Source organism: Chelonia mydas, chromosome 24 (genome assembly GCF_015237465.2).
Source record: "Chelonia mydas isolate rCheMyd1 chromosome 24, rCheMyd1.pri.v2, whole genome shotgun sequence".
Lineage (NCBI taxonomy): Eukaryota > Metazoa > Chordata > Testudines > Cheloniidae > Chelonia > Chelonia mydas.
The window spans coordinates 1782143-1798414 of record NC_051264.2 but is presented as its reverse complement, the minus strand read 5'-3'; the positions used below and the strand labels follow the sequence as shown (position 1 = coordinate 1798414).

The 16272-nt window shown below is 47.9% G+C and overlaps 1 protein-coding gene across 7 annotated transcripts; it reads left to right on the top strand.

The window, feature by feature from the left end:
• Window positions 1-1393: 1393 nt before the first annotated feature.
• LOC102938129 (chromatin target of PRMT1) lies at window positions 1394-12214 on the top strand. Of its 7 annotated transcripts, XM_043535113.1 has the most exons (7): window positions 2376-2394; window positions 3221-3302; window positions 4836-4989; window positions 8057-8243; window positions 8373-8510; window positions 9319-9352; window positions 10853-12214. In XM_043535113.1, the coding sequence occupies exons 2-7, from the start codon at window positions 3238-3240 to the stop codon at window positions 10983-10985; spliced, it is 711 nt and encodes a 236-aa protein (XP_043391048.1). In that variant the 5' UTR covers window positions 2376-2394; window positions 3221-3237; the 3' UTR covers window positions 10986-12214. The 7 variants fall into 7 exon arrangements, with proteins under 7 accessions (XP_043391050.1, XP_043391049.1, XP_037738592.1 ...); XM_043535115.1 differs by lacking the exons at window positions 2376-2394; window positions 9319-9352 and adding an exon at window positions 1394-1540 and having other exon boundaries at window positions 8060-8243; XM_043535114.1 differs by lacking the exons at window positions 2376-2394; window positions 9319-9352 and adding an exon at window positions 1403-1540.
• Window positions 12215-16272: the final 4058 nt, after the last annotated feature.

Genomic DNA, 16272 nt, shown 5'->3' with positions numbered 1-16272 from the left:
TTTAAAATCTCGGCATTTTTAATCCAAGCTTGAGGTTGGCGCTAATGCTGCGTGGGTAACACAGATGACATTCTTCACCACAGACGCTCACTTCCGCAAATACAAAGCCACAAGCACAGGAGAGGGTGCATTCTCCCAGGAGTGCACAAATCTTGATTAGAAACCGATGTGGCCACTGCAGCTGAAGGAATAGAGCGCCGGAGCACTGACGTCTGCTCACTGCAGTGCTGGTGCACATGTGGAGTAATTCAATGGGGATCAACATCCATGTGAGTAAGCCTTACTTTCTTTTTCGTAGTTGTTATCATTTTGCTGCCAGTTCCACCCCCTTGGCAGGCCCAGAATGGTAAATGGGCTGGCGCCTTTGCAAGTTGAGACTTTCTCCTGATGATTGGCATCTCATGCACCACATTCAAAGCCTTCATTTTAAATAAACACACGTTGTTTTGACGAAAACCTGCAAACCGTGAACGGAGTGTAACTGATGCATCGACCTGTGCCTGCGTTTGCAGACAGCCTAAGCCAGTAGCTCTGAGAGAGTCAGCTGTCCAGTTGACACAGAAGCACAATGAGGGGTTTGTCAATGCTGCTAGCTGGTTTGCTGCTGAGCTGAGTAGGCTGGAGGAATTTCACATTAGACAGATCTGTACAATCAGCTGGACTTATTTTGGTGTCATGAGCGGGCAGTGCTTGGCCAAGGACTTCCAACCCCTGAGCCGGGCAGGGTGCAGGGCCACAATCATCCGTCTGATAGATAACACGCAGGAAGCGCAGGCTTCATCCACTCAGCGTGCTAATTACCCAGCCCTGGGGGATCCCCTTCTGGGAGCCCGAGGGGGAGTTCAGTCCCTGAGGCCTCTGCTGATGGTCACTCTCTCCTGGGGCTGGGTCTGAACATGGCCCTAGAGCGAGATCCTACCCGGCCCCCGACCCTGGAACGGCTGCGGGGGCATGGCCAGAGCTGCCACTGAGCCGGGTGCAGGGCAACTGCTGCGGCCAGGTGACCCTGGCCAGAGCAGGGGGACCCCCCTACCCAGCTGCTTCCAGAGGGGCCACACCCCAGGGCTCCCCCAGCCGGGCTCCCCCCACCCAGCCCAGGCCCCACACCCGCCTCGGGGCCACAATCCCTGATCCCCCCTTCCAGCCCAGGGTACCCCCCGGCTGCACTGGGGCCCTGCCCTCTGCCCCATGTGCCCCCTATATCCCACCCTGCCCCCCCTCCTGGGGCCCTCACGCCCCCCCCACTCAGATCCAAGGCTCCGCCCACGAGGCCCTCCCAGGCCCCGCCCTCTGCCCCAAGCCCCGCCCTCCCAACGGCCCCTCCCGAAAAGGGAGTGGTCACGTGGCGCAGCCCCCCCTCGGGGGAGGGAAAGAGCGGGAGCGATCACGGGGTGCACGGCCGCGCGAGGGGCGAGCGGGGTCACGTGGGCGCCTTCTCGCGGCTGCGCAAAACGCGGCGGCCGGTGGCCATTTTCCCCGGCGCGGCGCGCGGGGGGAGTAGGGAAGGAAGCGGCGGCCATTTTGTTTTCGGCGCTCGAGAGTGAGTGCGGCGGGAGCGGGCGGAGGGGACGGAGCCCCACGGAGCCAGCCCCACCCCCGCCCCGCAGCCCCGCCCGGAGTCCTGGCGACCGTCTGCTTCGGTGACAGAGGGGCCGCGGCGGGCGGGCGGGGGGGGGATGCTGGGGGCCCGGCTGAGGTGCGGGGGGCGGGGGTTGGGCAGCCGGGGGCTGTGATCACGGTGTGGGGCCCGGCACGGCTCAGCGTCGCGGCTGTGACAGGCCGCGAGCCGGGCTCCGGCTGGGGGCCCTGCCGTGCCTCGCCCCTGGCCTGAGAGCCCGGGGAGATCGGCCCAGCAGGCCCCCCCCCAACCACTCCCGCCCCCCCACGCTCGGGGCCAGCGGCCTTCCCGCCCTGCGAGCCAGGCGTGGGGCTGAGAACCGGGGCCGGCCTCTGGTGGGGGCTGGCCTAGGCCAGGCCTCCCTGCCCCTCCCCGCCCCCCGGTGGTGCCCTGCGGGGGGGCTCCGCAGGTCGCGCCTTGCTCCCCGTCTCCGCGACTCGGGCTGGGCTTCCAGCCCGGGGGCTGTGACTGGGAATACAGCCCAGGCGCGGAGCCGAAGGGCGGGCCCACAGTCACGCCTCCCTTGGAGGCCACAGCCTTCCCCGGGCTTTGGGCCCTGCGCGGGCGATGGTTCAGGCAGCGCGGGCAGGGGCGGTGAGATGCCGGCTGTGGGGCTCCCCTGAGCCCTGGGGGGGGGGGGTCCGGTTGGGACCCGTGTTGGGCTCTTTGTGAACTGCCTGTGTGGGGACCTCAGTATCTGAGCGCATCCCAATCCCAGATGGAAGTAACTGCCCTGCTGCTCTCCGAGAATAGCCCTGGCCAGACAAGCTGTGGAAATAAGCCGTGTTTCTGACGGCTCGTGTACTTCGGATGCAGCGTGGAGAGGGGCCCATGACTGCTCCTATAAAAAGCAGAAACGCTGAATGAGGTTACAGTGTGTTTGGTGTGCAGTTGTGGGGCATAGCCTCCTTCTCTGGGCTATCAGCCTCGTGCAGGGACTGCTTGCAGAGAGGGGAGCATTGGCATAATTGGCCTGGGTCTGACGACTGATGCCTCAGTTCCCACTGAGGTAATAACTTGGATAGAGGAACTATTGCATCCAGAGCCTTAATGCCTAGTGTGTCAGAAACTGAATCCAGAATCAGAAAGATTAATTCCTACTGCTCTCCTGCTTAGAAAAACATAACCTCATTTCAGAGTAACAGCCGTGTTAGTCTGTATTCACAAAAAGAAAAGGAGTACTTGTGGCACCTTAGAGACTAACCAATTTATTTGAGCATAAGCTTTCGTGAGCTACAGCTCACTTCATCGGATGCAATGAGCTTATAACCTCATTGAAACCAGCCAGTTAGAAATGATAGAGCTTCACCAGGCTGTTAATGGCATACATAGGTGAGATCCTCACTGACAGTGGAGTTTAATGTTTCTGTGGCATTAGTCTGACACACAGTTGAGAGATGAGGTAGCTTAACTCACTAGTTTATTGAAACTTACCTTTTAGGACACTTCGCGATGCCATGAAACGTCCTGCTAGCGCAGTCACGTCACTGATTTACGTGTTTCTTGGCTGTTTCCACACACACACGTTTGGCTTGGAAAATCTAGCCAAATAATTTCATGGGCCCAGTTCTTCTTACTAAATCTGGCTATTGTTAATTTCAGACGATCGTGATCTGAAGATGGCTGCGCAGTCAGCGCCGAAGGTTGTGCTAAAGAGCACCACCAAGATGTCTCTGAACGAGCGGTGAGGAAGTCAACAGCAACTTCAGCTCATAAGAAATTTTTACTTAATTATCACTGTGTCCAGTGTCCAAAACCAACGTGGTTTCTGCCCTGTTTTAACCTAACTAAAAAAAGGCAGGTGGCTATGCACCTCTGTCTTAAGCCGCAACAAATGTGGTACACAAGGTTAAAAGGGCAATTATTCTGGAGGATTTTGTCAGTAGCTGTTAATATTAAACTCTATGAGACGTAAATGTGGTGGGATGTCTTATAAAAAAAAGAGAGAAACCTCGCACCCTCCCTTTTTCTTCCACGTTTTTACATTTTATATAGTTGACACTGCAGCATGGTAGCATGTTACCGAAGCTGCAGAAGGCTTGCTGCTTTGTCCAAGGTAGACACACGCATGTGGTCTGGCCTGTAAGAGGCACGCGGCAGGCCACCGAACCAGCCCAAAGGCCCTATAACAATGTTCTTGGGCCTTGTAAGAGACAAATGCTTTGCTTCATCTCCATCGCTTTCCTTTCTTGGCACTGCTTTCTTTTTTTTTCCTCTCTTAAAGAGCCTTCTGCTCTTTCATGCCATTAAGCTTTTGCAAATCTTTATTGATGAACTAACAGTGAAGCTTCTGATCATATTTCACTTTCTCACTAACTCACTCTCAGATTAAATGTTAATATCATTAAGCCAAGGAGAAATGAAGCCATTTATATGCAGTCCCTATTCCAGTGTGCACTGCAGTGAGCAGTAATCTTAGCCAGTGCTTGCGGTTTATGGCTGGGCAGGCAGATAGTTAGGTACGGTACAGGAGAGTTACCTGCCTTTTAATTTTGTTAGTTCCAGCCAGACTGCATTGAGCACTTCGTGATGCTTAATTTCACTGTCATTTGTAGCTATTAGGATACTGCAGAAACTGATTACTGGTGAGGAAGCTTACATTCCTGGTGGTATGTTCATGCCACATAATTTTTAAAGGCAGAAAAATCCCTAATACACCAAAGAAATTCCCAAATGCCAAAGAAATTGTAGTCTAAACGAATGCACTCAAATGGTGGCACCTCTTTTGGTGATAGAACTGTCCTCCTTCTAAGTATTATGCCAGACCCTTGATTTTCTGTTGTCAGAGTGACACAAGTCTCATAAATATGCTTACTGCCCTCAAACTATTAAACAGTTTTCCCCCCTGAACTATCCGTCTTGGCTTTTACAGGCAGATTTCAGTTTGCTTTCGTGTTTCTTTGTAATGTCTTCTCCTGTCTCTCATGGCCATTTCTGCTTGTTGCTTGTTTTTCATAACTTCTTCCACCTTTAAAAGCAATAACTTAAAACTTTATCACTTTTGAATTAATATGTTGCACTTATCCAAATCTGCATTTCCTATTCTAGCACGTTTGTGGAAAACGAGGAATACGTAACTCGCATATGACATGATCTAGGTGTACCACTTTTTACATAAAGTTCATGGGATCTGGAGCTCCAGTCTTGAGAGCCATGAAATGCCATAAATGTTTGTAATAAAACTTTATTTAAACACCCATTTTGTTCGACCTTGAAGCTTTACTAATATGCTGAAGAACAAACAGCCGATGCCAGTGAATATTCGGGCTACCATGCAGCAGCAGCAGCAACTGGCCAGTGCCAGAAACAGAAGACTGGCCCAGCAGATGGAGAATAGACCTTCTGTTCAGGCTGCCTTGAAGCTCAAGCAGGTGAGAGAAAGTGTCTTATTCCACTGCAGACAGTTGGTGATGCCTGTCAGCAGCTGGTGGCTTTTCAGGATATGAGAATTTTTCAAGATGTCACTTGAAAGTAAGAGCTGAGAATGTTTGGAGGGACTTCAAGAGAATTTCGGATTGTCACTGCAGATAAGCAATGCTTTATATTTATAGCCTGTTAATACTGCTTAGTTCAGTTAGTCGTGTCTTCTGTTGGTTATTGTTTGTTTAAATCTCCTCCTTTGCTGTTTTTCCAGAAGAGAGAACAACCTGAAATTTCACAGCTTTTTCCCTCTCCCCCACATAAATGGTCTGATTCCAGTTTTCTGGATCTGCTGAATTCTTAATGCCTTAATCTAGCTGCTGTTGTGTTGCAACATGCTAGCTCTTGTTCCCTGTTCGTGCTTTTTTTTTGTTTTTTGAGGGGGCGTTGTGCCCGTTGTTTTTTTCTTGTTTTATGCTATTGCCAGCAGTTGTCTGAACAAGAACTACACGAATTAAAACTGAGTTCTTGGTTTCTCATAAATTCTTGCTAAGGTAACAAGAATCTTACTGTTCCTGTTATCCACATAGACTGACCAGAGCCATATGCTATTGAGCAGCCCAAAAGTTGGCTTCCATTTGAATGTCCAGTGTGGAACAGCAGATCTGAGAAAGGTGTATTCATAGTGAGTTGTACATCACATTTAAAAACACTGTGTGTGCATTGCTCTATGCTCAGTGAATGGGGTCTGCTAGATGTGAGCCCTTGTTGATAAGATAGTGATTAGAGTATGGTGCCCAAGAGGCAATTAGCAATGTTACTGGTGCCGAAGTGCTTCTTATCAGAGTATCTTGAACTGTAAAGAATGTACCGTGTTGTATAACCGTCTGTTAGAGCAGAGAAAGACTTGGAGAGATTCTCTTGAAATTTGTATACATATGATGCACGGAAATAATTAAAGCATGGGTCTGGAGGGTCCTGCTACACTGCTTTGTGCTAGCTTTAAATAGCAGTTCTGCATGACTCGAATACAGTAGTCATTAAATATAATCCCAGACACCTTTGGGCACTCTAGGAGAGAACTGTGGAACGTTCCTATTTGAGTGGCTTTGTCACATAACTGCAATCTTTATCTTACTCTTGTGCTGGAGTTTGGTGTTTGTTCTTTCATGAAAGGAATGTAACTGCATTGCACTCAGAGCCCAGGAGCCTACTGTCCCTAAAATCAGAACCAGGTACTAGTAAGAGAAACTTTCTGTCTGGAGCTTCTAAACAAAAGCTATATGTGAATAATTTATGGTTTCCATAGAAGGGGTTTTTAGTATAATCTCATAAGGGCTTCACTAGTGATATAAAAGGATAGGCCAGTCTCATTTTATAAAGTACACTGTCCCCGTTGTTTGCTGAGTCAGTGAGTGGCTGAGTCTGTGTGAGGAAAATACAGACCCTCTCGCTTTACTTCACTGGCACCTGTTTCACTTTTTCATTGGAACCGTTTACACACATGTACACACACGCTATATTTTAGGATTAAACACTCTTATGGATCTTGCTGAGCTGTTTAAGAACAAAATGTATGTTGAGTTTGAGGTTCATGTTGGAACTTCTGATGGAAAAGAAGTTGGGGCACAGCTCCTTCTCAGTCAGCATAGGTTACGGTGGTCCAAAGCTGCCTGTAGAGTCCTAGAGCACAGCGTGCCTCTAATGCCCTCTCTTGTGTTGAGGAACTTGGGCTGCATGGAGGAGCATTATGGAAATGCATATAAGTAAATCTAGTGTGGAGGCACAGCCAGCAGATCAAGTGGAACATTGCATGCTAGGACTGGTAGCCTATATGGGTAGCTCTTTGTATGACAGCTACAAGGTGTTCCTCTGGGAAAAAGGGGAGACTCTAGTGTAGTTTAGTAGTGTTAGGGTGCTCTTCAGCAGTCATCACCAATGGACTTTGGAAGGTCTGTTCACTGGTACGTAGGGGAACTGGGACTGTTCCTCTGGAGGAGCATCCTGTGCAGAATATTAGGGTCTTGTGCACCATTTGGGAGGCCATGCAGTCACAGCTATGAACTTTCAAACTCAGCACCCACGCTGCTTCGCTCAGGACAGCACCATTTCCCCTAATGCATGACCATCCCTTCCTGTGTTTCACCAAGTGCGAACCATTGTGCTTCAGTGTCCTGTTCCAATGCAGACAGTACAAGGGGCAGGTTTGGCTGTGCAGGGTAAAGGGTTTGGTGTTGTAGACCTGTTGTGGTTCATCTAAAACTGTGAAATACCTGAAATCTTATGATTGTACTCAAAGACAGCTGGTATGTAACATCATTCTAGTCTCTGCTGGCCACTCTCCAGAGAAGTTGGGCCAAAGCAGCCTTAAAATTTGTTATACCATACATTTGGTTCTTTGTGTCTAATGCAAACAAATCCCCAAATTAAGGCTGAAATATATTGGGCTGTGTGGTATAAACTGGGTCTAAGTGTTTCCTTAACTGCCTTGAACTGAGTTATTGGTCATTTGAGAGGAGAAAACAATCTTGGTCTTAACTCTTGGCTCTTGTGGTTTTTAGGTTGAAGCTTAATGCAGTTGTTTTGGAGAGGGTGAATATTCCTGTTTGTGCTAGCTTATAAAGACAAATATGGAAGGGTTTAGTCTCTGTGGATGTCTGGGGAAATCTAGACATAAGATTTTTCCAGTGAGATCACTGGATCTGAAACTTTAGGCATATAATTATCAGAGGGTGAGTGCAAAGGTCTCCTGGTTGTAGACTATCTAACTTTTTCTCTAGGAGTTTGCAAGAGGCTCATCACTAGTGCCTGAGCACCTTTCTCAAATAAAAAGCTGCAGCCCACCTTGGGGATTAGATGTCTATTTCACTTCATAGCTGGGCTTACACTTGACAGACTGTCCCTCTCTAGACAAGATCTTTCTTGAGACCTAAATACTTTGCAGTGGATCTTGGGCCCTGTATAGATTCTGCTCCCTCTTTTTCTGGTGGAGGTATCTGCTTCCGTCTATGCCGGTTGCATGATAAGTCCCTGATAGCTACATGACTTTCCTGTTTTTAAAAAAAAATTTCATTCCAGAAGAGCTTAAAGCAGCGCCTGGGTAAAAGTAACATCCAGGCACGATTAGGCCGGCCAGCAGGACCCCTGGCTCGTGGAGCTGTTGGAGGACGAGGGCTACCTATGGGTCAGAGAGGTTTGCCACGAGGAGCCATGCGTGGTGGACGTGGAGCGAGGGCGTTGCTGAGAGGAGGCATTCCCCTCAGAGGTGAGTATATTGTTAATATGGGAAATAAAATATCCCCGGGGGTGGATATTCAGTGACTTCTTGCTAAGTTTGACAGCTAGCTTCTTGTTTTAATTACCTGCTTGACTTTTTTTCCTCACCCTATTAAAGGTCAGAGTTTACTTCGTGGAGGACGTGGTATATCCCCTAGGATGGGCCTGAGAAGAGGTGGCGTTAGAGGTCGTGGTGGACCTGGGAGAGGTGGTCTAGGCAGAGGAGCCATGGGTCGTGGAGGAATTGGTGGCAGAGGTTAGTGTGCTGACATTTGGGAAGGCATGAGGGCATTGTTTAGAGAAGAACCTGAAGCAGCCTTTAACTTTCACCTTCTTGGTTAAAATGTAATGTATATAAGCACTTGTGAAGTAGAATCTCCTCCATAAAGATACACTTGTTTGATAATATGCTGTACACTGGATACAAACACATTCTATTTTCATTTTCTGAATTGTTGGTTTTAGCAGCATTTGTGCTGAAAGGCAAGATCCTAGTTGGTGTCCCAGCTTCCCAGAGGGTTCTGGATAGTGGTCGTGAAACTGACCAGAGTCTTGTCAGTGTCATGCTCCTGCTAGGTGAGGCTTTGAGTAGTGGCAAAGGCACTGGTGCAATTTCTGTACATCTGACTCTGCATTGTTTAACTTTCCACATCGGAATGAAGTGTAACCTTCACAACCATATGGTGCTAGAAACACATTCCTTAAATAAAGGTCTGTTATGCAGAAACGGAGGGATTAGCCCTCCAACCTTTACAGGGAAGCTTCCTACTTGCTGCTTAAGTAGCATTTTTTCAGGCCCTGGTTTTATTAGTTCACTGGGAGTTTGAAACGGAATCTGTTTCTTAGATACTCGGTTCTTTTCATAGTGCAAAGTATTAAATTATGACAGTCCCCAAATGGGATTGGCACTAGAACAAATGTAGGTTGCAATCGCAACTGACCTAGTGGAATCATTAATGCCCAAACCAGGGAATTCTCAAATGGGACATCACAGCAACCAGAGCTCACTGAGCCACATTCTGTGGCTTTTTATTTTAGCAAAAGGCCCATTGATTTCTTTGCAGCACCTGTGTTCCTAGATGCTGTGGCAAATGGCAGGTAAGAACCTACAACTTCCTTGCTTTTGTGAATTAATATTGGAGATTAAACATTATTTCCTAGTCTTCCTGGTAAAATGACATTAATTCAGTCATAGTGGACTGCCAAAACAGGTCCCTCAGAACTAGATTGACACCGAATGTAAATTTGGTGGGATAGATATAGAGCAAGCTTATTCGTAATTGTTAATGGCATTGCTGCTTTCTCTAAAGCTTGGTAGGAGGGTGGTGGGGAATAAACGCTAATTATACTTGGCTAGTAATTGTCTAATGCATCAAGGCACTAATGTATGTTAGGGACTAATGCCAGGCTAAAATGGTACCAAGCAATGTAAAGTGTACCATAGGGCTACCTTATGGACCCTGCCTTTGATGCTGATGGGCATGCACAGCCCAGTACAAGACTGCGACTTCAAAAGCCATCTCAGTCAGTGGAGTCTTCGCTACTTTTAAAAGTAGACAGTAAACAAAGTACCTACACTGTATGGGCTGCTACTGTCTCCTGGATGACTCGGGCTCATTAGTGCTTTGATATGTAACAGGTATACAAAAAATAGTCCCCATCAACTGTTGGGTCTGCTTAGGCTCAGCTGCAAAAACATTCTTGGTTAAGTCTTGCTCAGTAATTCTAGATTACTGACATTGCAGTAGCCGGGTTGTGTCAACACTAGATTATTTATACTTATTAAACAGGAAGTTTTCCCCTTTGAACGTGACAAATAGTTTGTAACTTGCCCACAAGTAGGAAGTCATTAGTTCTCATACTACGTAAAGTAGACGTGTATTTAGAGTGCAGTAAACATATGTGGTGCCTTACAAAACGGGTTTAAAGAAAGGTCTCCCCTCCCAAGAGTTCGGTGTGATTTAGATAAACTTGCTGATAGCTCAGGGAGACATGAGAGGCTCTGTGAGAAGGAGACCCATGAAAATGGGTTTAAAGGGGGAAAAGAGGGTGCTTGTCACACCAGAGGAAAGAGAATATCCCATGCCCAGGGGTGGGGGTAGTGTGGGAGGTAATAGGATATGGAAGAGTATAATGAGCAGCTGAGGTTGCAGGGTGAACTGAGAGCAGAGATACTTGGGGGAGACAGTTCTCCAGAGATTTGAACAGACACTTGATGCACAAGAAGAGAGACAACCAGGGGAGTGACTTCACCGAGGGGCTGATCTGGTCAGTAGCAGAAGCGGCACCGTTGGCCACCAGCCTGTCTCCACCTTGCATGTGGCTCTCTTACGTACCACGTAGTGCACAATGTGTCACTCGGTGGTCTCTACACTGAGCATTATGGACCTGAGTGGCTGCTTCAGTGGCCTGCCCACCCAACTGTGTTGCCTTGCCTAGGAAGTATGGGATGGCTGAGTTGAGGGCACACGGGCTGCTGTAGCTAAACTCTTAATAGTGGGATACGGTCAGATCCTTAATATGTTTGTTGCTCTCTCTGTCTGAGTCTGGTGGTGCATTTCAGTGTAGTACATAACTGTAATCTCGTTTCACTGTAAGGTCGTGGCATGGCAGGCCGGGGAAGAGGGGGCTTTGGTGGTCGTGGCAGAGGCAGAGGACGAGGAAGAGGGTCTGCACGTCCTGCATTGACCAAGGAACAACTGGACAACCAATTAGATGCTTACATGTCTAAAACAAAAGGACACCTCGATGCTGAGCTGGATGCTTACATGGCTCAGACAGATCCAGAAACTAATGACTGATGGTCCTTCTGATAGACTCTCATTGAAGTTAATGTGTATGTCAATGCCCATAAGCTAAAAATGGAAAAACCTGATTCATGCTGGAAGGACCCGCAGGAACAGGGGCGGCCCTGTTCTACCAAGAGATCAGATTTTAGTGTGTTCCTCTTACATTTTTATACTATATGTTGTATGAAACCTTTTTTGGATTGTTTTTTATAATTTTTCCTAACTACTCTGAACATGAATGTGACAGACGAGCTGCAGATACAGCCACTGACATCAGTGCTGGTGTGTGCTCAGCACGCCAGCCCAGCTGCGATGGCACGCTACGTTCCTTTGTGCTTATGAAGGGGAAAAGTTGCATGTACGCCACAATCTGTGCTTCTTTAGGTGAAGTGCTCGTTGGTGCTGAATACAAGCTATGGGATCACATGGTTATATGTGCCTGTTACTCTTAATGGTTTGTTTCAGGATAGGAGTTGATCCCATAGTGTAGCTAAAGGGTAAATATCTATGTTTGCAGTTTGATTGTTGCAATAACCTCATTTGAAGTAAACATAGCAAAACGTCTCCCTCCAGGACTGCCTAATCAATCAAATTCAGGTTAAGGAAGATAGTGCTTCTCTATTGTAGACATGTCCATCTTTTATTTTGTACCAAAAGTTCATCCCCACTGGTTGCTAGCATTCTAACAGTAGTACAGAGAGGATTTTCTAGGTTAAAGGCTGTTTTTCTGATAAAATTTGAATTTCATTTGTATCATGTTTGAAGGGATGGCACTAATGGCTTCTGTGTACCAAAATCTAGAAAAAGAACGAGCTTTTGTTTTAAGGATCTTGAAACAAGCACATTAATGACGTCTGTGAAAGAAAATCATGGGTAGAATAGTCTCTCCAAAATAGTGGGTCCAAAATTGGTTTTATCAACAAGTGCTGTTACCTTTCAGTGTAACCAAAACTGAATTTTCAATCCAGACCAACTTTGGTGACTTCTATGGCGCATTTAACCTAGGTTGGTTTTAGAAGTTGAGAAGGGGTTTGCTTCTCTCTCCCCTCCTTCCCCCCCTCCCCGGAAGATTTAAGTTCAACCATCCTGTGAACTGTTCCAGTTTCAATGGAATCTTGTATTTCTTGTTCGTTGTGACAAAGGAGAAACAATTATAAAAATGGTATGTGGACTTTGTGGATTTTTTTTAGGTGCGGTAAGTTGTAAGAATGGTATTCTCAAGCATTAATTGTTGATCGTAAACTCTGTGGGATGAATAACTTTTCTAGTGGGTATGAGAAGACAATAAACTGTCATCCTCTCCTGAATGGAACATCACAACTACGCTTAGAAAACATTCTAGGTTAGAATACATTCCTAACAGAGCTTTCTCTCCACTGGCTGGCAATCCATTGTAGCTGCAATTTCATTAAATCCCCAGTTCTCCTGGTATAGATTGGAGGGTGGGGAAGTGCCTGGTCCTCACTGCCTGCAAACCTTTGTTATGCATGCTATTGCTTATCTAGGGCTTCCAGCTAACTTGTACAGGATGTCCTCGACGCTCGACTTACAAGACAAACAGAACTTGTGACATTTCTGAATTGACACCCTGATTCAACTTACGACAATAGGTTTCGACTTTACGACGCTCGGTCCTGCAATGGAGTGGGTTGTGGTTATGACGTTTCGACTTACGGCACAATTTTCAGAAACCAGTTGTCATAAATCCAAGGACTGCCTGCCTACCAATTCAAAGGAGGAGACTGACACTTCTCTTCAGCTTTCCTTGATTATCCCAGTGTGTCTGGCTGTGATAACTACTATAATATGCAAGGGCATTCAGACTGCCAACTACCTTATCACACACATTAATGCTGTGATGTAACTTAGCGTTTGCACTTTCAGCAAGGATCTGCTTTACTAAACTACTACACGTGGGCCTAGTACAGATTTCAGTACTGCTATAGGATGTTTCTTCCCTAACCTCCAGTTAGTCCTGTGACCTATTCTCTTGAAAATACTCTGTTCCCATAACTCCTGCTGACTGTGCTTTAAAGGTGCCAGTTGAAGGTATCAATCATTTTTAACCAAGTATCTTAATCATTCATTAAAGGACACTTTAGGTGCTAACGCTACCCCAAACACTTATGTTGTTAGATTTTTTTAACATATTACTAGAAATACAAAATTTTAAAAAACCAACCCTCCTTTTGAGTGGCAGAGACTGCAGGAGAGGTTTAGATGCAACCATCACAGCGCTATGCTGCTTCATGAATGGGAATATGAAACCTAAAAGGTTAAATTGACTGGGTTATGAGAAGGGAGACACTATAAATAAGAAAAGGAGGACTTATGGCACCTTAGAGACTAACACATTTATTTGAGCATAAGCTTTCGTGAGCTACAGGAATGCATCCGATGAAGTGAGCTGTAGCTCATGAAAGCTTATGCTCAAATGAATGTTAGTCTCTAAGGTGCCACAAGTTCTCCTTTTCTTTTTGCGAATACAGACTAACACAGCTGCTACTCTGAAACCTGTCACAATAAATAAGAGATCAAACTCTTCACTGTACCCAGTGCGTTCTTACTGTTTGTTCCCTTAAATTGTTTGAACACCTAGCTGAAATACTCCATGAACAGAAAGGAGCATAGGGTTCAGAACAACGCTACCGTGCATGAAAAGCAGGCCCCCGCGCTACCCAGAATCTCTGTACATCCCATAAATTCTAAACATTGAAATGATAAACACTGAATGAGCTTGCCTGATTTATTCCAGTCACTAGGTGCTGCTGCAGCTCCGCCAGTCATGTAACATGTAAGAAGGCTTCTCGAAGCTTGTTCCAGCCACATTGTCCCCACATCTCTGGCTTTCTGAACAATGTTTGTTTCATGGTGGATTGAGTTCATAAGACACATATCCTCCCCCTTCCAAATCTATGTCACATCCGTGCCTTCAAACTGATAGGTAGAGTAAATTCCCCTACCTGAACCTCAGGAGAGACTTTACTGGATATTTTTAGTTTTCTTTTGAGAGGGCTGGAAGCGAGTAGCTTTAGGGTTTTGTTGTTGTTTTTTTTCATTTGGCAGGGAAAAGGACTTGCTAATGGGCTATGGAGGCTCTGGGTCTACACTGAGAAAAGGAGGACTTGTAGCACCTTAGAGACTAACAAATTTATTTGAGCATAAGCTTTCGTGAGCTACATCCGATGAAGTGAGCTGTAGCTCACGAAAGCTTATGCTCAAATGAATTTGATAGTCCCTAAGGTGCCACTAATACTCCTTTTCTTTTTGCAGATACAGACTAACATGGCTGCTACTCTGAAACCTGTGTACAATGAGATTCTGTTGAGTAGTTCCAACCACATAAGGATCTGTCTAGGAGACTCTGGCAGTCTTAACAGGGCTCCTGAAGAAGCAATAGGCATGGGGACTTAGTTATCCCGGAGGTGTCTTCCTGCAAGGCTGGACCTGCCGCTCCTCTTGTTCTGTGGATCAGATGGGCTCACAGGGATGCAGCTCTCATCAGCTCTGGCATATTTTATTTAAAAACAAAAAAGTGAAGCAGGTCGTGCCAGCAGGGCCTAGCTGTCACTGAACACCACTCTCAGTGGGGGCCAGACGTGTAGAGGAACTGAGGAAGGGCCTGTGGGGGCTAGGAAAGCTGGTGGGTATGGCCATTGTGCCTTTACTTCCATATCAGCCTGCGTATTGGTCACTGACAGGAACCTGTCCCTTGCTTCTGCTATAGGGCATGGTGTGTTATGGCCTCAGCTCTCCACAGGTGAAATAGAAACAACCACACAGCTTAGCCTGAGCCCTCAGACTTGGAATTGCCAGCCTGGATCAGACCCTTGGTCCATCTAGTCCTGTTGCCCGTCTCTGACAGTGGCCGGTACCAGCTACTGCGGAGGAAAGGTGCCAGAAGACCCAGTGAGGGGATAACCTGCCCCGGGACACTTCCATGCGAACACCCCATAGTTACAGGCTGGCTTTGAGGCCAGGAGGATTCCGAGAACAAGGATTTTTAATGACAAGAGTGGGTCCCTCCGCCCTCCAAACACACGAGAAGCCCTGCTGAGCTCAGTGGGACCACTCATGCATGAGACATGTCTGTGCTGGATTTGTGCTGGAAACTACAATGCCTCATCTTTGCTTGACTTTTACCTCCTGTGTATAATTACCACAGGGGAAGAACATCCTTTGCTGCCTCAGGAAGACCAGGACTTAGGCCTGATCTGAAGTTCTCCCACCATAGGCATGGGAGATAGGAGAGTGACTGTTTTACTCCCCTAGCCCGGCGGCAGTTCTGCTCGGTTACTGTGCTGTGCAGATAGATGGACTTTTCGGCAGATTTAACTGCAGCCAGAGGGGAAGGTTTCGCAGTGTAACTACCCGTGAAACCCTCCCCGGTGCAGGCAGACAGGCCTGAGTCTATAACTCTGCCCTTGTCTCACTGCTCTGAATTATTGGCAACAAAAGTTGCCCGGTGAAAATAAAGTGTCAACAATGTAAGTGGAGAAGCTGAAACTGCAGGAGAAGGGGATAGCGCTGGCCGCCACCACCCCCTTGGGCTCCCTGCTGCTCTCCCTTCCCCTCTCCGCCTTTCAGGTCGAAATCTGGACTAAACCCCACTGTTGTTAGGGTCCCTCTGGTCTGCTGGGGCTTTGGAGCAGCCCAGGTGTTGCCAGCTCTGCAGGGAGCAAGGAGGGGGGTCCTGCCACGTGAAGACCATTCCAGCTCCAGGGCCAGGTGGAAAGGTGACCAGCAGGCGCTAGAGCCAGGCAGCTACAAACTGCTGCTTTCCCCCATCGTTCTGCAAGTGGCCCTTCTCCTGAACTGGGTCCCCTGGCCTCAGTTCCCTCCAGTGCAGCCTTCAGCTGCTCTCTGCAGCCCTGCCCCAGATGCGGGGTCTCTCCCCCATCCAGCCTTGCTGCATGCCCCCCTGTCCAGCTCCAGAGCCTGGGTTCCCCCCGCCTTACCCTGGGTCCCCCACCCAGCCCTGCTGCTAGCCCCTCTCACTGCCCCCCTGCTCAGCTCCAGAGCCTGCCCCCCAGCCCTGCTACTAGCCCCACTCACTGCCCCCCGCTCAGCTCCAGAGCCTGCCCCCCCAGCCCTGCTGCTAGCCCCTCTCACTGCCCACCGCTCAGCTCCAGAGCCTGCCCCCCAGCCCTGCTGCTAGCCCCTCTCACTGCCCCCCCGCTCAGCTCCAGAGCCTGCCCCCCCAGCCCTGCTGCTAGCCCCACTCACTGC